Source organism: Anguilla rostrata, chromosome 9 (genome assembly GCF_018555375.3).
Source record: "Anguilla rostrata isolate EN2019 chromosome 9, ASM1855537v3, whole genome shotgun sequence".
Lineage (NCBI taxonomy): Eukaryota > Metazoa > Chordata > Actinopteri > Anguilliformes > Anguillidae > Anguilla > Anguilla rostrata.
In genome coordinates, this window is record NC_057941.1 from 21000269 (window position 1) to 21023988 (window position 23720).

At 45.7% G+C, this 23720-nt stretch overlaps 1 protein-coding gene across 12 annotated transcripts in view; it reads right to left on the reverse strand.

The window, feature by feature from the left end:
• Window positions 1-23720, reverse strand: part of ncam1a (neural cell adhesion molecule 1a) — a 242432-nt gene that overhangs the window by 57226 nt on the left and 161486 nt on the right. For all 12 annotated transcript variants that reach the window (XM_064351025.1, XM_064351027.1, XM_064351026.1 and 9 more), the window contains exons 2-8: window positions 16611-16685; window positions 15233-15442; window positions 14413-14556; window positions 12731-12868; window positions 10841-10958; window positions 8819-8979; window positions 8290-8432 (exon numbers count right to left, since the gene is read on the reverse strand). In XM_064351025.1, coding sequence (XP_064207095.1) covers window positions 8290-8432; window positions 8819-8979; window positions 10841-10958; window positions 12731-12868; window positions 14413-14556; window positions 15233-15442; window positions 16611-16685 — 989 coding nt within the window. The remainder of the gene's footprint in view (window positions 1-8289; window positions 8433-8818; window positions 8980-10840; window positions 10959-12730; window positions 12869-14412; window positions 14557-15232; window positions 15443-16610; window positions 16686-23720) is intronic.

Below are 23720 nucleotides of genomic sequence, written 5' to 3' on the forward strand. Positions count from 1 at the left end.
AACCACTCTAAGTGGCTATGCATTATTCAGCCGTTTTTACACGCAATATGTGCCTTTAAAAAAGAAAAGAGAAGCGACGCTGCTTCGACTCTGACGTGGCTCTGTTCCGCATGACAAGCTGCGGCTCGGGGTGAAAGAGCTGGACACGTGTCGGACAGTGAATGGCACACGATCAACCATAACACGCTGAATAACAGACTAGTCTCTGAGCGTGGAAACCGTTTGGTAATTACCCATTAAAAATAGCCGCTGCATTGTGAGGAAAGCAGGACACTCTTGAATGTGTGGTTCAGGAAAAAAAAATATATATATATATACGCACCACCTCAGGTTAATACTGCAGTCATTTTCAATGCATTTTCCGATAATGTAGTAATAATGAAAGAGAGAGGTTCGTTATGACTTTTCCAGTGACAAGAACCTGATCTGAAACCAGCTGGCCTCTTTGAGTCATATGCAGCCAACTGACATTGTATTGTTAATGCTGTGCCTGAATATTACTTTATCACCCTGCTAACACAAATATGCAGGCACATTTTTCATTGACAACTGTTTAAAAAAAATTAATAAATAAAAAAACCTGCATTAAAAAGATGCGACAAAGGAAATTGTTCAGTGATAAATTTCCGCGTTACACACAACAAATATAATTCCTGACATCATTTTACCATGGTAACAGAATCTTTTCAACCAGAGCAGCCATTTTTTAAATTAATTCCCCTTTTTTTTAAACAGGCGCAAAAATGAGCAGGACAGGAACACAAGCCATGACAGCACAGCTCAGCGCTAATGAGTAGCTAAAGGGCCGCGACTGAAAGCTAGCGCTGGCGGGCTCATCTAGCTAATGCTATTAGTGTTAACTAAGTACCGCGCGCTGTACATTGTGTTCATCTCAAGACAGGGCTGTGGCACTAAGTCCCGGCAGAATTTTATTTTAATTGCTGAAGATAATGAGCCAGTGTTTTAATTGCTTAAACCTGAAAAAGAAAAAGAAACCTGTTTGTGTTCTCTGTGTCTCAATGAGTGTCAGACTATTGGCACTACACAGTATGTGAAAAAGCAGAGATGAGAGAGCAAAGTGTGAGCAGCTAAGAGGATAAGTGATGATGATCTATCTGATAACTGGCAGGAACGAGGTGGGGGGGGGGGGTGACATTACACTAATGTACGTTCCATTATTAATGCATCACTACTGCTTAAAAAGGAAGTGACCGGGATCATGAAATATTTGTTGATTAAAACAAAATTTTACATTTCCTCTAGAACATATATAACAGGTGAAAAAAAGACATGGGGTTATGAAAACCCCTAAACTGAGCGGAAACATGTCTCCATGAGACATATTGTAAGGAAAAGAGCCTTAAATTGTGTTTTCCTTTGGGTCATAATGTATATCTTCTTGGCAAGTGGGTATACCTGTCTCTTACAACAGGAAAAACAGATATACAAGACCTTAATAGGGATTATTTCAATAATTGAGTACACTCTATTTGAGGAAATCAGCTCTTATATTGCTCGCCAGACTTGTGATAAGCTTGATTTTCAGCAACTCTTTAATCAAATGTTTAAAGCCGGATCAAGTACATTTCTGGAAAGCCTGGAAGAGTAAAAAAAATAAAAAAATAATAAAAGAAATAAATAAATAATTTAAATTGCCAAATTGGAAGAAAAAACCTCCAAGCAACTTTTTATTACAAAAAAACTCATTTGATTCCTTCTCAACCCACAGACCCTGCCCAGTGGTAAAATCATGTTCTCTGCAGTGCACCCACACTAAGTACAGTTACGGTTACTAAATCAGTGTGTGCTGAAAAGCTTTAAACAACTTCAATGAGTTTAAGAGTGGTAGTACTTTAATTAGCTATATTTGCTTGCCTTTTCACTCTTCTATTTATAAAGGCTTTAAAAGAATGTATTACTAATGTCAATATGGGTAAATAATCAAAATTTTAGAAAAAAAGGAAAAAGCTTTTTCAAGATAAGTTCAAGATAATTTTACACCTTAGCTCAAAATGCATTAGTTTCGATTGTATTAAAATGATAGAAGCTACATGCTAATAGAAGCTAGCGATTAAGCACAACATGCACACACAATACAAAGAGTAATCCAGATATGCCATTTTTCACAGGCTGTGTGACACCTTTCGCAGGAAGACGGGGGAGTTCCAGCATAATTTTCAACATCATTTACTACATGGAGAGAGAGCGCACCCGCACCAACACAAAAACGAATAAACAAACATCTCCACCCGTCCTCCTCACGGGTTTCTGGGCAAAAACAATAAAATATAACAGCTAACTAAAATAACGAAGACAAAACAAACCTAACATGGCGGAAAACGTTCAGCTCTCCGACACTTTTCAGCTCTAAGCTATCCAGCTCCTCAGCTTCTCAGCAGCATTCATTTCGCTTTTGTCTCAAAGGAAGGAAGAACAAACGTCTCGCTTCCTCCCTGTGCACTCTCGGCCTTGGCCCCTGCACCGTGGCAAGGAGCGCACCTTCAAGTACCTGGGCCAATCGGTTAACACAAGCCAGGTCCATGAGCTCTCTCCACAGGTCGTGTGGTCGGAGTGACCGGGACAAATCCGATTCTCCACCGGTCCGAACGCCACACCGTTAAAAAGTGAACACAATTAAAGCAGTAATGAAATGTGTAATTAGCTAGTTAATACCTTGTCCGCGCCATAAAGGATCTTAGAGGAGCAGACTGCAACCTTAAATGACATCTCCTTATGAAGTTACAGAAGGCAGTTTCTTCGCTGTCAGTTTGTGCGGCGCATCGACTTGACACTTTACCGTTTATTTTCAATAGACCGCTTTGTGTTATGCAACACTGCCCTTTACCGATTTCAAGTCAAACTCGACCTTTTGTGAGGGAAACGCTGCAGGACTTACAGCACAAATTATAACGACGTCAAAACACCAACGACACCGGGAGTACTGACAGCACCCGGGGGGGCCAAATGATTGGCCGTCAACGGAGACCTGACAATCCCTGTGAGTCTGGGAGCCGAGCTAGCAATGCGGTCTATATAGACGGCAGCGGTTTAACCTTTACAGCGTAGGTGCTGACGCGGAGCTAGGTCTGCTGCACTGCTTCTGTGGGACCCCGGGAACACTAGAGCAGCTGCGCACGCTTCCCGGAGACTCAACATAACGGCATGCAGATACGGGCTCCGGGGGGCCCAGGGGGCCGGGGTGAGAGCACAGTGCCATGTGTTGACGCTCCTCTGAAACCTAACAATTGCTCTTCGTCCATCTGCCTCTCTCCTACTAGCTAAATGCTGTCAGCATACAAAATCCACACCTCATAAAAGGATGATGCCACGAATGTGCCCAAGCACACGAAAGGGTGGCACGGACTTGCAAACAAACCGATAGCTCCTAACAGTTTCCATATACAAATACTGAACAACTCCTGCTGAAAGCCAGGGTAAAAATGAACATATAGACAGACTCAAGATGGGAATGGGGCATGTCTGTTGGGTAGGGTTACTCCAAACTGGAAAAAAAGATTGCAACCATAACCAATAAGAAGGAACTGCCAGTAGAATGTGCCATTTCAGGATGTTTTTTCCAGTCACTGGACCATTCTAAGAGCCGATATCGCTTTCAAAATAACCCCCTCCCAATTGTAGAGGCCAATTCTGACCCAAGATGGCAGTTTGGGGACAACAACCGAAACCAACTGACCGCAAACTGTCATTCCTGTGCCCCTCTCTGGCGGCAAATGGGAACCCTCTGCATCCACTCTCCTTGTGGAGGGGGGGTGAGACGCACTTAAGGACTATCTTGTTTGGGCTCCCCTCCCAGCCACGGTTTGGAGCTGGCCTGTGTGAGTGACAGCCTGACCCTGGCTGGGCACGCTCATTTCGCTGGGTCTGCCCTGACACGGGCTGATGATGCAGGTGGCGAGGGGACGCGGCAGGGGAACATTCACCAGACCTGAATAGCAAACACCGGCCAGGCCGAAAACCAAAAACTCCGAGCTGTGTGAGAACCCCCGCTTGAAATAAGCTCTTGCATTATACATTTCTGCCATTTCATGTCTCAGCGCCTTCTATCAGCACTGCAGCCTCGTCCAACAATTCAAAATACACCCCCAGTCAATACTCCACCTGTGTCTCCTGAGCCTTAAAAGGCAAATATATACTACCTTTAAAATGAAAACCCAGAGCCTTTGGTGTTTATATAACTGTCCAGTGTGAATGGAGGCTAAAGCAGCAACAGATGTTACGGCACTGCAATGGCCTCCATCTGACCGATGCCCCTGTTTTCACCCGAGGCAGAATCAATGGTCATTTTATAATTAATAGAATACGCACAGTATATGTGCTCGCTCTCACTACAGGCAAAACAAAGAAGGTAAAGTAAAGTAAAAAAATTAATAAATAAATAAAATAAAAATTAACAACATAAACTGTACAACCCATTAATAAGAACAGCATCTGTTGTGGATTACATCAAGCTAACAAAGGACATGTTATTAAAACTGGAGTGTCCAAATTAACGGAAGGAGTGGACTGAGTGGCACATTCTAGCACAACATCAGCAAAAAGGACTTGTTCTAACCATAGACTGCAGAAAAAAATTAAAATATGAACAAAAGTGACAGTGACATTATCCACTGACCTTCCGATAATTTCTCCAGACTGACTTACGACAAACAGGCAGAGAGACACACAGGGGTGCCGCAAGGTCAGCAGAGTGAAACTGCGCTAATGAACACAAGCAAATGAAGCACTGATTTGCTGCAGCCACCAAATGACAAGGCTTCATATCAAGGGCATAGCTTTAGCTTGAATGTAGTTTTAACAGCTGTGATATTATCATTTGAGGGGAAAATACCTCCAGGCCGTGCTAGCCCATGGAAGGCTTTGGAACGCAGGACGCATTTCAAAATCTGCATTTTACACTAATTCACTTGCGTCCTGATAAAAATAACTATTTCTGCCACATGTCAACTCACAACAATAGCACAATAAATTTATGTCGTACATAATTGTATTATGACACTCATAATGTTACATTACATTACAGGCATTTAGCAGACACTCTTATCCAGAGCGACTTACATAGCACTTTACATTGTATCCATTTATACAGCTGGATATATACTGAAGCCATGCAGGTTAAGTACCTTGCTCAAGGGTACAACAGCAGTGTCCTACCCGGGAATCGAACCTACGACCTTTTGGTTACAAGTCCACTTCCTTACCCACTGTGCCACACTCCGTCCTTAATGTCAATAATGTCAGCTGCAAGTAAAGAGTAGTTGTGAAAGTTGCAGTTGAGCTACAAAATATCCCCACGATTGTAACGCCGTCTCCAGAGACCCACAGAATGACATCTGCAGACAGAATAGTAGAGTGACTGCCGGTCTCACTGATACAGCCTACGTGATGTGACTTTGGGTACAGTGGGGGAAAAAAACGCCTAAACTCATCATTAGAAGTCAGTAGGCTGCAAGCTAAGCAAGCATCCTGATAAAATAAGAAAGCACAATACATGTGTATAGCCTATCCTGATTCTACACCCTGCTTCACTGCCACTTTTTCCTGATTCCCCTATCGCATAACATTTTCCGCAGGTTGTAATGTTGACATAGCCTACAGTAAGGCCTGCACAATGGCCTGCTGCGCTGATATAGCATTGAACGGTTGCACAAGCGCATGCACTGCACCGATCACTGTCAGCTGGACAATAGTCAAGTGGAAGTGGGGTGGGGTCCGGAGGCCTTGGAAATGCAGGGCACATTTTAGCAGCATTAATGCAACAATGCGATCTTAACTGTTATAAAATATAACATCCTTTGAGTTAAAACATTATTTTCTATGCCTGACAAATGTGAGATTTTTTCCGGTACTGTGTAACATCTTTTGGTGGAACAGGACCAAACCAGCTTTCTTTTACCTCTCCTATCGAGAGAGACTACTGCCTACCACTTGCCTACAACTTTGGTCATGAGCTAGCAAACTTAGCTAGCTATCAGAATTACTTGGCAGAGGACTTCACAATCACCCAGCTAGCTATATTCTATCATTTTCATTATTCCATTAAATTCAACTTCTCAAACTTGCAGGAATGTGTTCAGTTCTGTCATTTTAATCACTCCAGTAACCACTTTCCCAAGCTATAGCTTGTAAACAAAACCTACCGTGACTGATGGAGACAGAGTTTTAGCCTAGTGAATATTGGGGGAGGGGGTCACAAATCAGTATTTTTCCAACGCCGGGGGAGACACGACCCCCCAAAAGACTACGGAGATACGCCTTTGGTTCTTCCGAATTTTTAGCTCAAGGACCACAGTGCAATGCTGCAACTCGGAATAAATTTGATGGCCATGTGGCGGAACAGCCCACTCAACTGAACCATTAAATTAACTCCTCTTTTTTTCAACTGAATGTTTTTTTTTTTTTTTTATGTGGTAACGTTATGCTTCAATACTGGCAACTTATCCAAAATTTACAGCCAAAAATGCTACTATTGCCTGCTAAACTTTCAACATGAAGAACCGTTTTACTTAATGCCATGTTGTGATTGGGCAGAAATTACATAGCTGTTCAGAGGGCCCGTATCAAAGTTACTCAGATTTCAAGCTGAAATACTATAATCTCATTTGCTGTGCTGAGAAGAGTGCTGGGGGCTGCCCACCACAGTCGGCGCTGGCGTGGTGCGGATTTGATATCAGACGCTGGGGCCCATCCGTGCACTAGAACAGTGCCAACCCGCATTCCTCAGTGTGCGGCCATGTTAAAGAAGGACACATTGTGTTCCTAAACTGCATGCAGGATACAAACAATATTGCAGTGTTTTGCATGAAATAAACCAAAGAAAACAGTGTTTGAAAAAGCACATTCCTGATCTAATTCACTATCCTACCCTATACACTATCCTACTACATTTAGGAAAACACGAGGCAATTTTCACCATTTGTGAAGTGTCTGTGCACTTCTTGAAACTACTGCTTTGTAATACACAATGACAGAATTTCAAAAGCCCATAAAAGGGATGAAGAGACAGTAAAGGCGGGGTTCGTCTGGGCAGTGAGACGCAATCTAGACAGACAGAGAACAGAGCATGTGCTTGGGCTTTCAAACGTAAGGAAAAAAACAAGCTTCTACCCACTCTTCTGCTCACTGCTGCAGTGATGATTAGTATAGGTGATGTTAGCAAAATGAGAGAGATCAGAGGAATGAAACAGATTCAAAAACAATTAGCAAGAGCCCATTGTTCTTCATTGTTATTGAATCTGAGCAGAGCTTTTCCTTCTGCCGCCTCTCTTTTCCCTTTGTGTTCTCCCACTCTCTCACTGTGAATCTCCCTCTCTCTCCTTCTTTTACTGACTCAGACAAAGAGCAGGGGATGTTATTTTCCCCTCCAAAATGGCTGAATATTGATTATGGGTGCTGGCAGTTTCCAGCAGCTGCCTGAAATTACACTGAGATGAAAAAAATAATAAACTGGTAAATGAGGAAGGAATTCCAAAAAGGACTGCTAATTATTTTTACCCTGGCAACTCAAAGCTGAGAAATGCACACAGGAGGCAGAGAAGTGTGAAGTGGACTTCGCAGCCATTGGAACATTCCATCAGTGCTGGAACATTCTAGATGCATGCCACAGTCAGGCCCTCTCACATCACCATGGTGATGACGGTGCAACGAAACTGGAGCAAAACACACCTAGTGATGATGACCCTCCCCCCCCCCACGCCCCACAAACCACTTAATCTTTAAGGAGGAGGGATCGAGGGGAGGGTTTAAGGTATATTGGTAGGGGTTAGTCTTATAAGGCCCTTCTTCATGATCATGCACCATCTTTATAACATCAAACCCATGGACAATGATAAGGTTATAACTTCTGAGGCCTGATGTGCTATTGATTTCCTCTCCTCCCTTCCCGGTCCAGTGTCACACCTCTCTTTCAGTCCATTACTCAAGGGTGACAGGGAGGAGGCACCCTAATTCAAAGCCCTCAGCCCCCTTCCAATCTGTTCAATCTGAATCCATATTTATAGCTAAATCACCCTTAAAATGGTCTGATTGCTTTACCTGTGGTGAATTCCTACCGATATATCAACTTAGGAAGGAAGCCCATCCCTGATAAGACCACCGGGATGGTCTGCAGGGTTCAGTTACTTCTCATCTCCTGTGCTAAAGATAACTTGGGGGGGCGTGAGAGGTGTGGAGGGCTGGGCGGGGCCTGGTAGCGGTCTTCACTGGAACGAGGGCGCGGTTCCGCGTTCAGACGAGCCCGCGTTGCCACGGCGACGCTAGCGGCTCGCGTACCTGCTCCCCCTCGGAGAACTGGTGGCGGCCGTAGCTCCACACGATGCTGGGGGTGGGGTCGCCTGTCGCCTCGCACGTCAGCGTGATCTGCTCCTCCAGCTCCGACGCCGTCTGGTTCTCCAGGAAGGTGATTTTGGGTTGAACTGTAGAAAAAAAGAGCATGATCAAAAAATGAATTCATCTAATTAGTCACTGTAATTATCCCAGTAATTTTTCTTTACACGTAGTACGCTTATTTGCAAACATAGTACGCTTATTTAATTTGCAATACAAAAGGATATGTGCGTGTGTGTGTGTGTGTATGTGTGTTTGTATACACACGCAAAGATACATAGTATGCTTATTATTATTATTTTCCATGAATTAAATAAAAAAACATCCAATGATTCACTGTTTCCATGTAAAACGTCTGATAGTTTCACCTACGCATAAAATTTCCACAACATCATGAACAAATAAATCCATTTTTAAAATACTCTCTGTTTGTCGTTTTCCCCCGATTGTGTCACTGTTTTCATTTTCGTCTTACCGAAAACGTTCAGGCTGATCTCTTTCTCGGTCTCCCCTGCCTTGTTCTTGGCGATGCATGTGTAGTCTCCTTCATCCACTTTCTTCACATCTTTTATTATCAGCTCGGAGCCATCTTCATTCAGGCTGTACTTATCGTCCGTTTCAAGGACGACGTTATTGCTGGAGGACGGGAGAGAGGAGGAGGAAAGCAGACACGCTTTGACAACATGAATTCTGTCGGCTACACCTGGCACAAAACTGAAGCTCTGTCTTTTTCCCTCAGTATTAATCCCATGGTCTTCATCTCGCAGTTGTCGAACTTTATCCTTTGTCCTCAGTGTGGATTAAGGAAAGATAAGCTGAATACGTATGGCGTATGTTTACACAATGCGCATGTGACGAACATCCAGGAAGGCATCCAATGGAAGGTCCCTCTCGGAGCAGTAATATGTTTGTGACATCAAGCTTTAATCACCCACTTTAATGCGAGGCTCCTCTTTCTGGTGTATGTCTGGTACAGTAACCAAGCCCTTTATCAAGGTTTAATTGTCTGATGCTCATCTATTTATTTATTTATTTTTTTTAAATCAGCGCACATAAAATAAAAGTGAAGTGCTAATTAGACAAAAAAGGCTGAAAGTTACACTACACCTGTACACTTTTAATGACAGCGAGGAAATTGAAACTGAAAGATCACGATGTGAAAAATAAGCACTTCGCTGTTAAACATAGACAAGGAGAACACATCTTATTCTGCTCTTGAGTGCTTCGGTAAGTGCTTGAAATGTCGAGCATAGCTGCCATCTTAAATGCTTTTCCTCCGCACCCAGAGTTCTTCCAAACCAAGGTAGATGTTTTCTTAAACCACGAATAGATATCGCTTGTCATTCTGTTGTTAACGGTAGGTATGCCGACACTTCACGGGCGCAGATGTATATTGATATTGGTATTGATATTGAATTTTTTGATGCATGGTCTGCATCAGTAATGCTATTTGATCTTCTCAATGAGAAACGTGCCAAAAATGTGTCTATGGCGATCTGCATTTGGCCTGTGGCCTGCTAGCAGAATAGCCCCACTCTGCATGCTCACCTCTCTGAAAAAGTTCAGTCTCTCTATTAATCACCGTTTAGTAACAGGTATTAAGAATGGCCAACAAATAGGACAATTCATTACAAACAACATTTGTGTTGTCTATAGTGATTTAACTATATTTAACTCAGCTGTAAAGAAATTGTTTTTGCCTTGAATTTTTTCCTATGACATCCAAGGGCTCCGGCCTCTCGCCCAAAGCATGCTGGGATAGGCTCCAGCACCTCCCACGACTCTGAACACGAATAAGTGAGTATAGAAAATGGATGGATGGATGGACATCTAAGGGGTCATGTGTTCAGAAAACAGCCCAGGGTGCTCTCTTAAGAGAGGAGTATAAAAATGCTTGCAAAGCACCTACACAAACTACCAACACAAACCATATACTTCAACTTTTAAGAATATAGTTTGTGCTGGTCATATATAGTTTATAAAATTATCCACATCCAGTTTATTTCAGTAAGAAATGAGCAAGCTTTCCGAAGACAGTCGAGGAACAGTGGGATAGGTAGAGAAAATCTTTGCAAAACTAATTTCGGCAAGGGCAATTTCCCTACCGCAAATAAAGGGTACTTTGTTCGCCCCTGAACACAAATAAAGGATTGCTGTGACAATTTCTTCTGCTTCCTGTCTCCTCGGACGAGGTCGAGATCCATCTGAACCGCCTTCTTGCTCTTAGAATGACCCCATGTCCCTCCCAATTCTTTACTCCCTGTCCCGAGAAACAAATGGCGAGCTGTTGCATCTTGGCTCTTGCGCTTTGATTCCTCCAGCTGTGCACCACAGCTCAAGGTAAGCACCGCTGAAATGGATTCTGTGACCCCTGACCTGGACGTGCACTAGGCCACTTCCCCCTGACCTCTGCATGTGAGAAATATTCTGTCACGTTGGTGAACACAGGGAAAGGCCCGTGGAGGACGCCGCGCGGAACAGGGGAAGCCCCGCCTACCGTGCCCAGGTCACATTGGGTTCCGGGAACCCGTCGGCGTCGCAGGCCAGCATCACCGATTGGCCGACGTCCGCGGTGGCGTTCAGCTCCGTCTGTCTGGGCCTGAGGCTGGGGCGCACTGAAACAGGAGCAGTGTTTATTTAGCAGGGCTACGCGCAAAACACACAATACACACACGCAAAACACATAACACCCAAACACACACACAGACAGCTTATCACAGGCAACACACGAACCCTCATGCATCACTTGTACATATTATCAAGTGAGCCATATGATACTGAATCAATAAGCCAGAATCGACCACATGACCCAGAGGACAGAGGAACAGCGCGGCCGTTTTCCTGTTGCTAAGCATTCGGGCTGGTGGAGGCGACACTCCTCCGTGTCTCTGTGTTCCCGCTCCCCCTCTGAAGCGTGCGCATGCAAACGGCTACAGACGTCCGTCAGAACTGTGGGGCCACTCCAGCGCATGAAAAGGAAACAGGAAGTGCACACTCGCCAGTCCCGCAACCACCTGCTCCCTCCCTCTCCGCCACAAATAACACACAGTTCAGAAACACTGGGATCCAAAACACAGCCCTAAATTCTTTATTTAAAGAGATGAACAGGGAGAGTCCACTGACAAAAATAGCAAAACAATAGCAATGTGAATATAAGTTTACAAAAAAAATTTAAAATACGAAATCTGACCCATCCCTTCCCATTATCCCTTTTCATATTAGTTTTCACATTATTACAGATTTTCAAATACTAAAGACATTCTGAGAAAGGGAGATATTAAGGGCTGGGATAAATATTACAGCCAATCAAATCAAGAAAAAGGAAAGGCAGGAGACTAAGGAAGACCGATGACACGTTTCATTTAACAATAAAACTAAAACAACAAAACAATTGAGCCTATGGAGATTAGTCATTTGTCGCCTCCATGAAATCTGCCTTTAAAGGAGTACAAACGTAACCCATTGTGAACGGAGTCTCTAGTCTTCGAGGAGGGAAAAACAGTGGAAGAGGTGGCAGCTGCATCGCACGGATGCCTGTCTGCTCGTGTTTGTGCTGTTTGTTGCAATGCACTGTAACACTTTTCACTGTCCAGAAAATGGGTCATTTTCAGCAGCGGGTGGATGGAAAAACATCCGCGCTTGAAAATGCAATCTTCCACTGCCGTCGGTACTAACCGCGAGGGCTTTCTTGCGTTTTCCTTTTTCCTGGCACTAAGGAGACGGCGGAGAGCACGTTTCAGGACTGACACTGACTGCTTTCTCTCTCCCTGTCGCGTTGGTGAACGTGGGAAATGCGAATTACACTCCAGCATCGCATTTCATTGGAGACCTTAAAAGCTCTGTGGCCACGAAGACAACAGACAACCGATGCCTCTTATTTTAGAACCACTAATATAACTGCTTTGGCTCTGGCCGAGGCAGTGAAAAGGCAACATTTATTTCACTGACTCCAGAAATATCAGTTTGCATAATTAACTGCTGATCAATAAGCTGAGCTCTCAAGATAGATTTGAGATGTATAATTGACAAGGAAAGGGAGTATTTCTCATAAATCTAAAGGAGAAAGTGTGTGCAGTGGATTCCAGGTCCGCATTGACTTATTGATCAACCAAACAATTCAGCGAGAGAGAGAGAGCGAGAAAGAAAGAGAGAGCGAGAGAAAGAAAGAGCCAGAGAGCGAGCGAGAAAGAGTGAGAGAGAGAGCGAGAGAGAGAGAGCCAGCGCGAGAGAGCGAGAGAGAGAGAGAGCGAGAGAGCGAAAGCACAGTTGGTGCGAGTTCATATGAGCGAGTAAAGAAGCGAGAGCAGATGAAGGAATGAATGAGGGTGGAAGAGTGAGCGAGAGCTAACGGACGAGCGAGGGAGGGAGGGAGGGAGGGAGGGCTCACCGTTGACGGTGACCTTGATGACGGTGAAGTCGATCTCGCCGCGGGACATGATGCGGCCCTCGCAGGTGTACTCCCCCTCGTCCGTCTTCTTGATGCCGCGGATCTGCAGGTGGTTGTTGCTCAGGGCCTGGTAGCGAACTGCGACAGACGGGAGGTGAGAGCTGCATTCACTTCACTGGAACCCAACGCTACACTTCAAGGAGGTGTACAGAGCAAACCCCCCCCCCCCCCAAAAAAAATCCAAATGAATTAAGTTTCAAAATGAAAATGGCGTGCTGTTCAGCCTTTGCCAGCGTGCATTTTAGCTCCTACTGTGTCAGAAACAAAAACATGATTTATTTACACGGCTCCACTCATTTTTTTTTTTTTTTTAACTCCTCTCTGGCAGCCAAAAACGCAGAACGCTTAAAGGAATAAAAACCAACCGGCCGGGCCCGGTTTCAGAACGCGTTTGTGAGATGGAAAGACCGGGCTTGAGAGCGGCGGGTTTCCCGTTTGGGCGGAAGTGATGGAGCAGGCTGTAAAGTAGCTTTGCCAGCTCCGAATCAATGCGGCTCAGCTGGCCAAAGCTCTTTTTTAAAAGTCTCCGCTGATTGATCGCTGTGCTGAGCGTAATTTGTTTTGGTGGCGCAGATGAGCGTTTGTCTGGGCTTTGTAAATCGCGGGGCGATTAGCCGCGTTGATGGCTTTGGCGGCGGGCGGCGTTCTCGCCGCGCGGGGGGCCGTCGCCGGGGTCTGGAGCGGGCCCTCGGCGGCCTCCCGCGGACCAGCGGGCCCGGCGCTCTGCAGCGTGACACTCCTCACGAAGAAAACGCGGCTCTGCAGCCCTGCCTGTCTCAGTGAAGTGGATCACACACACACACACACAAAAAACACTCCTTTTTTTTTTTGATAGCCGCCATCAGAAATAAGCACGGCGCACGTGGTGCCCTTTCCGGTGACATTTTCATTGGCTGGCAGAATCTGTCATCATCCGGTGACATGCTGCGTTAAGTCTCCGCTCCACCATTTCGGCGCGGCACTAAAAGTTTGGGCCAAGCCAATAACCACGTCCGGCCAACAGAAACACGCCGGCCCGCAGAAGCTACTGGTCAACGCCCGACGGAATACTCGTGCTGAGGAGGTCAACTGAAGAAATGTCATAAACACTTTGACGCTGGCAGGGTGGCCCTCAAACGCATCCACAAAGGGGGGCCTGGAAGAACCGCACGGCAGAACTCGGCCCCGTTTGGGGGGGCGGAGGAGGGAGAGGTCAGAGGTCACGGTTGCGTCAGTTCAGTCCCGACAAAGCTTCGAGCACAAAACCAGCCGACTGGCGCGCTAGGGCTGCTTCTCTGACGGTAGCTGAAATGTAGAACTAAAATGTAACCTAGAAATGAAATGAAAGTAGGATGTATACGCTGCTCCCTCTCAGTAACAAAAGCCACTGGTTTCACGCTTGCCCGTTTACGGTCCTTCTGTTTTTCTCAGCGTATGTAAACTAGCAAAACACACGAATGGGCTTTTATGATCAAGACTGAAGAGGTGGAAACGTATCACTGAAAGACACAAACAATCTGACCCAAAAGATTAGAGAGGGAGAATGAGAGGGAGGGAGAGAGAGAGAGGGAAAGAGAAAGAGAGAACCAGGGATCTGGGAGATTAGCCGACAGTCACCGACACGCCCGGCGTGACTGTCTCACCGTCTTTGGCGAAATCGACTCTCTGACGCTTGTACTTCCAGACGATGGTGGGAGGGGGAGAGCTGACGACGTCGCACACGATGTCGGCGTCGTCTCCCTCCGTGAACTCCTGGCGGGAGGGCGCGTTTGTGAAGGTGATTTTTTCTGCAGGGAAGCAAAAGAAAACAACAACAACATTTTGTTATTATCGATGTTACTCGCAAGTATAACCTTTGATTCACTTCCTCCAAGTCCTGTCGATGGAAAATTGGATCGAATGGCCAAATATTAAATAAGACCATTTTGTAAAAACCCATGTCTCTTCAATAGAATCAGGTCTACGGGCCTGAACAGATCTGAAATTGTTAAGGAAGGGAAAATAAATGAGTTTTTTTTTTTTTTACACAACCGTATCAGTGAGCATTATTATACTGATCCTCCCGAAGTTCGGAGAAGTAATTAAAACAGAAGGCCATTTGTGGATTTTAAAAAGACTCGATAAAAGATAAACTGAGACAGACTGGAGCATTATTGGCTGCTCAAAGTTAATAAAGGGCGAACCGTTCGTCCTATTCTTCTGAAGAAACCATAGAAACTGACGTGAATGACCACGAGCAAACTCCGAACTCACTCCCTCCTACGGCGAAACAACTTTAAACTCCAATCAACTTCTTTAGATTGGTCTCACATTTAAATTTAGAGTTCTTTTTTCTTCTCGTAGTATGTTCAAAGCAAAAATGCTGCTGATGTGTTTTTCATTTTATGACGAGGAAAACATCGTTTGTGAAGAGCCTTGATACGCTACGCTAGGCTAATGAAAGGGAGCTCAGCGGCTGCTTACGATAGATTTTGACGTTGACTGTGGCCTGGGATTCCTTGTCCCCGCTCTTGGCCACACACTTGTAGGTCCCGGCTTTGTCCACGTTGGCGTTGTAGATGGTGAGAGTGGAGGACGCCTCGTCGTTGCGGGTGACGATCACTTCCTGTTGGTTGGGCAAAATTTTCTCCCCACTCGGGAAGAACCAATCAATGTCCGTAGCCTCGCCAACGACTGAAAGAAAAACGAACACGGATAAGGGACTGCGAAGCATCAGAACTGACCTGCATTTGATATGTATTTTTTATACAGCAGCAACGCATGAACTGGATTTTCTGACAATACGCTAGGTGCCGGTTCCTGCACACTCAAAATAAATGACAAGCGCTGCTTTAATAGTAAACAGATACAACGCAACCATCAGACCGTCAACAAAACCAATTTCAAGTGCCTATGCTTCATACAGTAAACGGTGTTGCATTTTAATTAGGCCTATTCACTTTGAAAAGAGAACCAATTTATTTTTCCTTTGTGTTGCCAGCAATATTTTTAAAACCACTTCAAAACACTGCTAAAACAAGAAAGGTTTTTTTTTTTTTTTCCCAGATGAAAAATCAACAATTGGATGATACTTCCTGTAAACAATAACTCACATTTCTGGGAAAATAATTGACCGTGTCTTCAGGTTTGTCACACAAATCATGATTTTTATTTACAAGGTACAGACACCACCACCCCATGGTAAATATTTTCCGACAGATCCATAGTTTGTTTTGGGAGCATTCTTATTTGGCTTCAGTAGATAACTGTGTACTGAGGCTGTGCATACTCTTGAGTTCCGTGTGAAGCAGCCTGGAGTTCAGCAAACTTACAGAGCGGTGGAATATTTGTTTAGTGAGTGACCTTGGTCTTTACCTCAGCATGCTATCTGCGTCTCAAGGTTTACACAGCAGTCGGGAGCTCAGCAGACCCATGCCAGTTATTAAGGGATTTCACGTTTAATTAGCAAACCTGTACAAGTTTCACAGTCATAAATTTGACATCAACCTGCCCCTCTAATCATCCCCTGATTTAATTGGCTAAAATTTCTTCTAAAGTTCTCTCCCTCTCCACCTCAGCAGATGTGGGGTTGAGTGTTCTTGTGCAAAATGGCTGCTGTGCATCACCCAGGTGGGTGCTACACATTGGTGGTGGCTGAGGTGAGTTTCCCCTGATCACTGTAAAGCACTTCGAGCTTCAGGAAAAGTGCTATATAAATGCAATGATTAATTCACAACAGGGACAATTTTGATTCAGGGTTGGTCTGTAACTATTAGTGGAAAAAAATGTCTATTAAGTTGTGACTAAATATAGCCTATAGCTGCTAAATTTAAAAAAAGGACAGAGATGATGTCACACCTACCTTCACACAGAAAGAACTTGGACTCCCCCACGCTCATCTCCCCTAGGGCTGGTGTGATGGTCACCTGCAGGGCAGCTGGGGAGGAAGCAGGAAAGACGAGGTCACGATCACACAGGCTGCAGCTTACACAGGACGCACTCAAACAGCGCTGGACAAGAGGAAGAAGAAACGGCCAATGCGCCACACACACACACACACACACACACCACACACACACACACACACACACACACACACACACACACACACACCACACACACACAACACACCACAACACACACACACACACACACACACACACACACAACACACCACACACACACACACACACCCCACACACACACACACACACACACACACACACACACACACACAACACACACACACACACACGCAGGCACACACACCACACACACCGCACGCACGCACGCACGCACACACGCACACACGCACACACGCACACACGCACACACGCACACACACACACACACACTGGCCCTCATCTACTTTGTGTATGAACATACTCCAACAGCCTGTAATTAAAATGACAGCCTTGTGGAAATTATTACTGACAAATAATTCTAGAGATGGCTTTGGCCTTTATTTGTTCCCTCCTTCGGAAACAGACAGAAATGAAGTTGGGCACAGATGTCTGCCTTTAATTATTGAGGTGCAAAAGGGGCTGGTTAAACAAGCTTTTTCACTTTTAGCAATTACTGGCTAAAGGTTATTTCAAGTTCTTCAGATTGTGGCTTTCTAAATTAGAATAAATAAATAAAAAAAACACGGTATTACTCCAGTGAAGACTGTAGGGTGAAAACATTATCGACGCGTTAAGTGGTTTTAATTTATTCTTTCTGCACCGGGCGCCTTCATCCAGGCACTTGGTCTATAAAATGTCTTTTATTTTCATTACTTTTGTTTTCCACTTGTTGATTGATGCCACCAGGAGACATAGGGATTCGGCATCCAATCAAGCGTGCATGCTTTCTTAATGATGGGCCCAATTTAAACCTGATAAAAAAAACACAAGGACTTTCCCCAAAATGCACATGCTAAGCAAATGTCTGCTGGTTTTTCCTGGTCGATTAAAAGGGTCACAAAAATATACTATGAAATCCAATACATCATTTCAGACAGAGAAAAGGTATTTTTTCTGTTTGTTTTTTTTCTTCTTCGCATTAATATCCAATTTCCATATAAATATCAATATCACAGGAATATTAAAATGCGGTTCAGGATGTTCAAACAGGCAGTGATTTCATAGCCTGCTGCTTTCTCTTCTGCTTCAGCTCCTAATTGCTTAATTGATGTAACCCTTGGGATAGCAAATCACTTCTCCAAGTGATGCAGGTGCAAATCAGGAGATACTTGTTATCCTTGTTATATTCACTATGCAATTGTCTATCCCAGACATATTAGGGGCCCATCTAGTATATTAAGAATGAGAAAAATGTAAACTGAATAGGGTTGGATCTCAATTTACACATGATTAAAGTAAAGCAAGACAAGTAGAAAATTATGTTTAATGACTGTATAGCGTCTGGAATAATTATCATGCATCAGTCACTTGAATACTGAGCCCATGGTTCCCTGCATATCATCTGCCAGAACGTACTAAATAATTCATATTACTATTCAAATTACAATATAGATGAAGGAATTAAGATGAACTATTTTTTAACAGTTCAACTTCATTAACAAAACCTAGTTTTGCAATATTCTCGACGACAGCCCCTCAATCATATTTTGAATGCGTGCTCTGTGGACTCACGTTCCGCACCGAAAGGCAAACAGGCTTCCACGAAAACGCACGAGCCCTTAAAGGGCCGGTCCGAGCAGGCGGAGGAGGAGCGCGTCTGTCTGAAAACAGCTTTTTAATCGCTCCTGTTGCCTCCCCGACCCGGCCGTTCCCACTGAGGCGAGGCCCGCCGCCGTTCTGAGAGCGCGCGGACCATCGAGCGCGCTCTCCGAGGCGCACGCAGCCGGCTGCCATTTTGTTTGAGCTGCGCGCTGGCGGACCGTGCATCGCGTTGGGCGAGCGCGGGAGTGCCAGCCCCTCCCTGACGTGGCCCGGAGGAGGCGCTACTGAGGCGGGACACGCGATCGGCAGCTGAAACCAACCGTCCCTCCGGACGCTCCGTAGCCAATTAACCCCGCGGCCCGGCCCACGGGGACCCTGGCCACTGTCTCCAGCGGCGCGGTCTGGACTGCCACACACTGGAGCAGCGCTTCAGTTAGACACGCCTCACCAGGGCCCTGAGGACCAGTGTCTTCACAAAGAGCACTTTAATTACTCGGCATTGGCAAAACACGTCTCTACAAAATGCAACGGAGACAGTGCCCTGAAGCCCCGAACTTAACTGTGCGGTTCCTCCCTTGACGGCTTTTAAATAGAGTTCTACTGAAGAAGCAAAAAGATAAGACCCAATAAATCCTGCAAAATTATATGACATAATTTTATGCATTTTTAAAAAAAGAGATTATTGTCCTTGCCGCAGCTTACCTTTGCCTCATTTTAGCAGATATTATAAAGTTAAAAAAATCCTTCCTGCAATGCAACCATGCCGAAAAGGCCAGGGTCAGGCCAGCTTGTAAGAGACCGGTGACTAACTCCCGTATGAAATGTAGTTCAGTACATGGAGTACAGACGGCACATCTTTAGCACATTACAGTACAAAGTTAAAGCAGCCCGCCGCTGTCCACTGCTGTGTAAAGTCACATAAACACACACACGCACAAGGCTGCACTCCCTGTGAACATCGGGGGTTAAAACTGCCGTATGCAATCTCATATATGGATCCTCACGGTATTATTTTACTTACGAGAGACCAATTATATCAACATTTAAGACATTTTCTTACCATTTTTCCTCCCTGGCACTGCTATTAGCTGTCGAGATTCCAAGGTTATAAAGTAATTTATGTAAATGGAATTTGATCTCGGAAGCAGATGATTTGTCATTGCACCTCACAGGCAGGATTTATTTATTTTTTTTAAATGATACTTCCACGGGTCTGGGCTGCAGACGACGGAGTGAGTGGCCGCGTAACGCGCTGGAGCAACTCGTAGCCATGGAAACCTGTGGTGCTGTCATAACCACTTACCGAGCCCCTCCGTGCCAGACGAGCTGCCTCTTTGTGCTGAATGTGGCAATTAGGTTCTGTGCTATCTAAAAGATAGCAAATTATAAGCCTCTTGCAAACTTAATTTCCACTTGCTACCACCCAGAGGCCTCCCTTTTCCAAGACACATTGCCTAATGGATGCTGCAACCTTGAATATCGAGACCGTCTAGAGAAAAAAGGCATGTGATCCGAGTGATGACAGTGCAGTTTGTCTTTTTCTCTCCGTTTCTTTCCTTCGCTCTCCGCAGCGTTCTGTCTTTTGTTTTCCTCCCATAGTGTGTGGCGGGGGAAGTGGAGAACCATAAATCAGACTAAATTAGCTTCCAGAGATGCACCTAATGCATTTCATCTTTCTGCATCAACTAAACGGAGTGGCAGAGAGGAGATTTAGACTCCGTCTTAATGAAACAGCTGCTGTTTTTTCCCCCATTATGCACTGCTGACTAAATTAAAGGAAATCAAACCGCAGCTAAATGGGAGACAAATAAAAAATGAAAGAGGAAAAAAAACAAAAAAACAACCCTGACAAAATGAACACATCGGCACTATACCGTCTAGATGTAATCCTGGTCTGGGTGGTTTATCGTGCAAAATGGTCAGGCTCTTGGATACCAAATTAAATTCATTTACCAAATTAATAAGGTTACACATCGTTAAACGTATCAATCCCACCATAATCGAAACAGATGTCCTATCTGTCTGTCTAAATGCATTTAATGGAAGAGAGGCAGAGGCCCCGGACTGCCGCGTGGCACGGCCATGTTCTCGTGCTCTGAACAGCCGCTCTGACTGCTTCTGAGGGAGACGTGCTATATTTTCCGGGTCTGTCCATTCAGCCTTGTGACTGAGCCCTATGCACCGCGAAGCTGCTCTGCCAAGCAGGAACGACGTGCAACCACGGATGTTTTCATCGCAGTCGGCGGTCCTGCCTGTCTGCTGAGTCCTTCCAGCTCTGGCGGGGGTGGGGTGGGGGTTGGGGTGGTGGGGGCGAGTGTGGGAGGGAGCATGGGAGTGGGGTGCAGAGGAATCAGCATTTTAGGGTTCAGGCATCAGCATCCAATCAAAGAGCAAGGAACGCTGCCCTAAATTTTGAGTTAGCATATTACATTTATTCATTTTTTTTTTCTACGCTTGCATAATGTTCTCTTGATTTCACAGGCTGGCGAGCTCATTATGATGTGAACGAATGCGTAAAAAAACTTTCATAAGTGCACCCTGCATTATGCATTAGTCTGAAACAGCACAGCGGTTGAGGTGAAGGCCCTGGAAAAGCCCTGATATTTCCGCGACCCGACAAACTGCACTATTTCCCACAAGCCAACAAAAGGCTGGAATTGCGGCATTTGTTAGAGCTGACAAAAGTTGTAATTCCGGTCCGTTCTCTCCCCCCCCCCCCAATGTTCTCGAGACGTTGCCGGCCATGACTCTGCGGGGCCCACTTCACACACCCGGGCCTCGCTAAGCCCTTGTAGCCCTTTGTGCGGAACACAAAAGGAATCAAGGCCCCGGCTCTGCCGGCGGATCTGTTGCCTGGAAGAGCGGGAGCCGACTCCACACTGCTTACACAACATTTTTTTTTTTTTTTTTTGCTCTCTTTTCTTTTTCCCGTGAAAGTTGAGAAAGTAAATGGGAAAAAAAAAAAATTTTACCCGGTGCTAAAACTCTGTTGATTTTCTCATTTTCTTTTCGGGCGCATCCGAGGCTAAAAGCTTTGCGGAAGATGAAATCGCCCCAAAGCGCGTCTAAACAAGCGGGAAGCTTTACCCGCTGGCAGCCGTTTATCACCAGGGCCCGCTTTGCATAATTTATACAGCCGGCCTACGTACAACAGCAAACACCAAACAGCGACATAACAAGGTGGAACATCTAAAACAGTGACTCATGAGACTGTGGCACGGCAACGATGTCCCAAATATATCTTTCACGTGAACCGGAACACATCCTCGCGATGGCTTCTGTCATTCTTCAGAGTCACATCCAAAGTTATTACTCAGAAAGAGAAGCATAATCCCTATAATGTATAACTGCTCTGCATACTACTTATGGTTTATGATAAAAACACAGCAGCCACCTAAATTAGTCAAAATAAATAAATAAAAACCGCTGAACAAATAGGCCTAGCACTTTCTTTTTGTTTCTTACTTGAATCCAGGCCAGACGCTCCTTACTCAAAACCATGTAAATAAACTCTAATGAACAACAGACAAAAAAACCCAGCTGGTCGAAAACTCAATTCTAAATTCTAATCTGACAACGTGAAAAAAAACAACAGTTTTTAAAACAAAAATATATAATTTAAGATGCAAACATAGCCAAGCTAGCCAATCACCTGTGTGGACACACTGCAGGACATGTGCTGGATGTGTGCTGGTCGCGCTCTCGCTGGACGTGTGGAGGAAAAACAGAGCAAACAAATAACTAGCGGCGGAAAGCGGGAAAGGGAATCGATAGCGCTAATTGCGGAACAAATTCGACGCGGCGTCTCCTCTCACACACGCCCTCCCAGTCCCTCCGCGGCGTCTCCTCTCACACACGCCCTCCCAGTCCCTCCGCGGCGTCTCCTCTCACACACGCCCTTCCAGTCCCTCCGCGGCGTCCCCTCTCACACACGCCCTTCCAGTCCCTCCGCGGCGGACCCTCGCCAAGCGAGGCCAAATGAAACCCCTGCTCATGAAGCGATTCCATTTTAATCCCCCCCCACCCCCCTGCCCCCGCCCCTTTTCAATACAGGATACCTGCAGAGCACATGAACCTGGTGGACTCGTTAAAAAGTGTTCGTCACTAGCGAGTGTCTCTCTGGTGATGGCGAGGGTCCTCTGTCGCCTCCCCAGAACGTTCATTCTGCTCTGCGGCTCAAACTGACCTACACGCGGAGCCATTTGGGACCTTTCTGAGCAGAGCGCAAACGTTCTGCGATTTCAACCATCCTTACGCAACGTCGCCCAAAACCGTCACAGGGCTGGCTTGGAGTTTTGGTTCAGTTTTTTTGCATTGCATTTGTTTGTCATTTGCTGCTCATCCTTTTGCAGGTCCCCCTAAAGATCTCACTAAATGCTCCAAGTGTGGCGTTTGGACTGCAAATCAAAAGACGAAAATCAGTTATTCCAGATTCTCAGATTTGCTCTTCACACACCCCAGACGATCGAAAGGCAAGTAGTGAAAAAATGAAAAATCGATCTTAAATAAACTGTAGTAGCCCATATGACAATGGCACGCATTTCCTATTGATTTATTGCCAAGATACATTTTAACTTGTGTGTGCTCTTAGTTCCTGGGGAAAAAAACAACAACAAAACAAGAAACAATCGTTTTGAAAGCAATGCATCATAACAGTGCACCGGGTCATCTTTAATGGAGCAGACCATCTGATTCCGTTTCATTCCAAAGAGAAGATGCAGAGATAGCGCCCGTCATAACCGCGCCGTAAATAAAACGGTGCCATATTTCACACAGCGGAAGGCATGAGGTGGCCTTTTCTCCGCCTCGGACGCCGGTGACGACGTGTCGCGGCGTGAACCGCGTGGAACCTGCGTGCGAGGCGCCCCCGGATCACACGTCCCCCCGGCTCTGTCCCGCACGCGCCGGATGTCGCGTTCCCCCCCCGTCCGAGAGCGTGCGTTAATCCTGGCCGCGCAGACGGACGCGGGCCGGTGTGAAGTGGCCGGTTGGCGAGGACGGCGGCGCTCGGAGCAGTACATCGCGCCTTCGGGGCCCGTTTGCACCGGTGTCTCCGCAGCTCCAGGCCCGCGGACGCGACCGCTTTTAATTTGGGCTGTGAAAGACGGCCGAGACAGGAAATAAAGACGGAAGGAAATAAAGCCGCTCGGTCGTAAAAGGCGCCGCGGAGAATCTGGCGACTTCCACGACGGTCTGCCCGATGTGAAACGAGGAGACGCACGTCCCAGCGAACAGCGCTGCGGTGGAACGCCGATCCACGGGCGACGGGGCCGACGCCCGGAGACACAAACGAAGCGAAGGCCCGA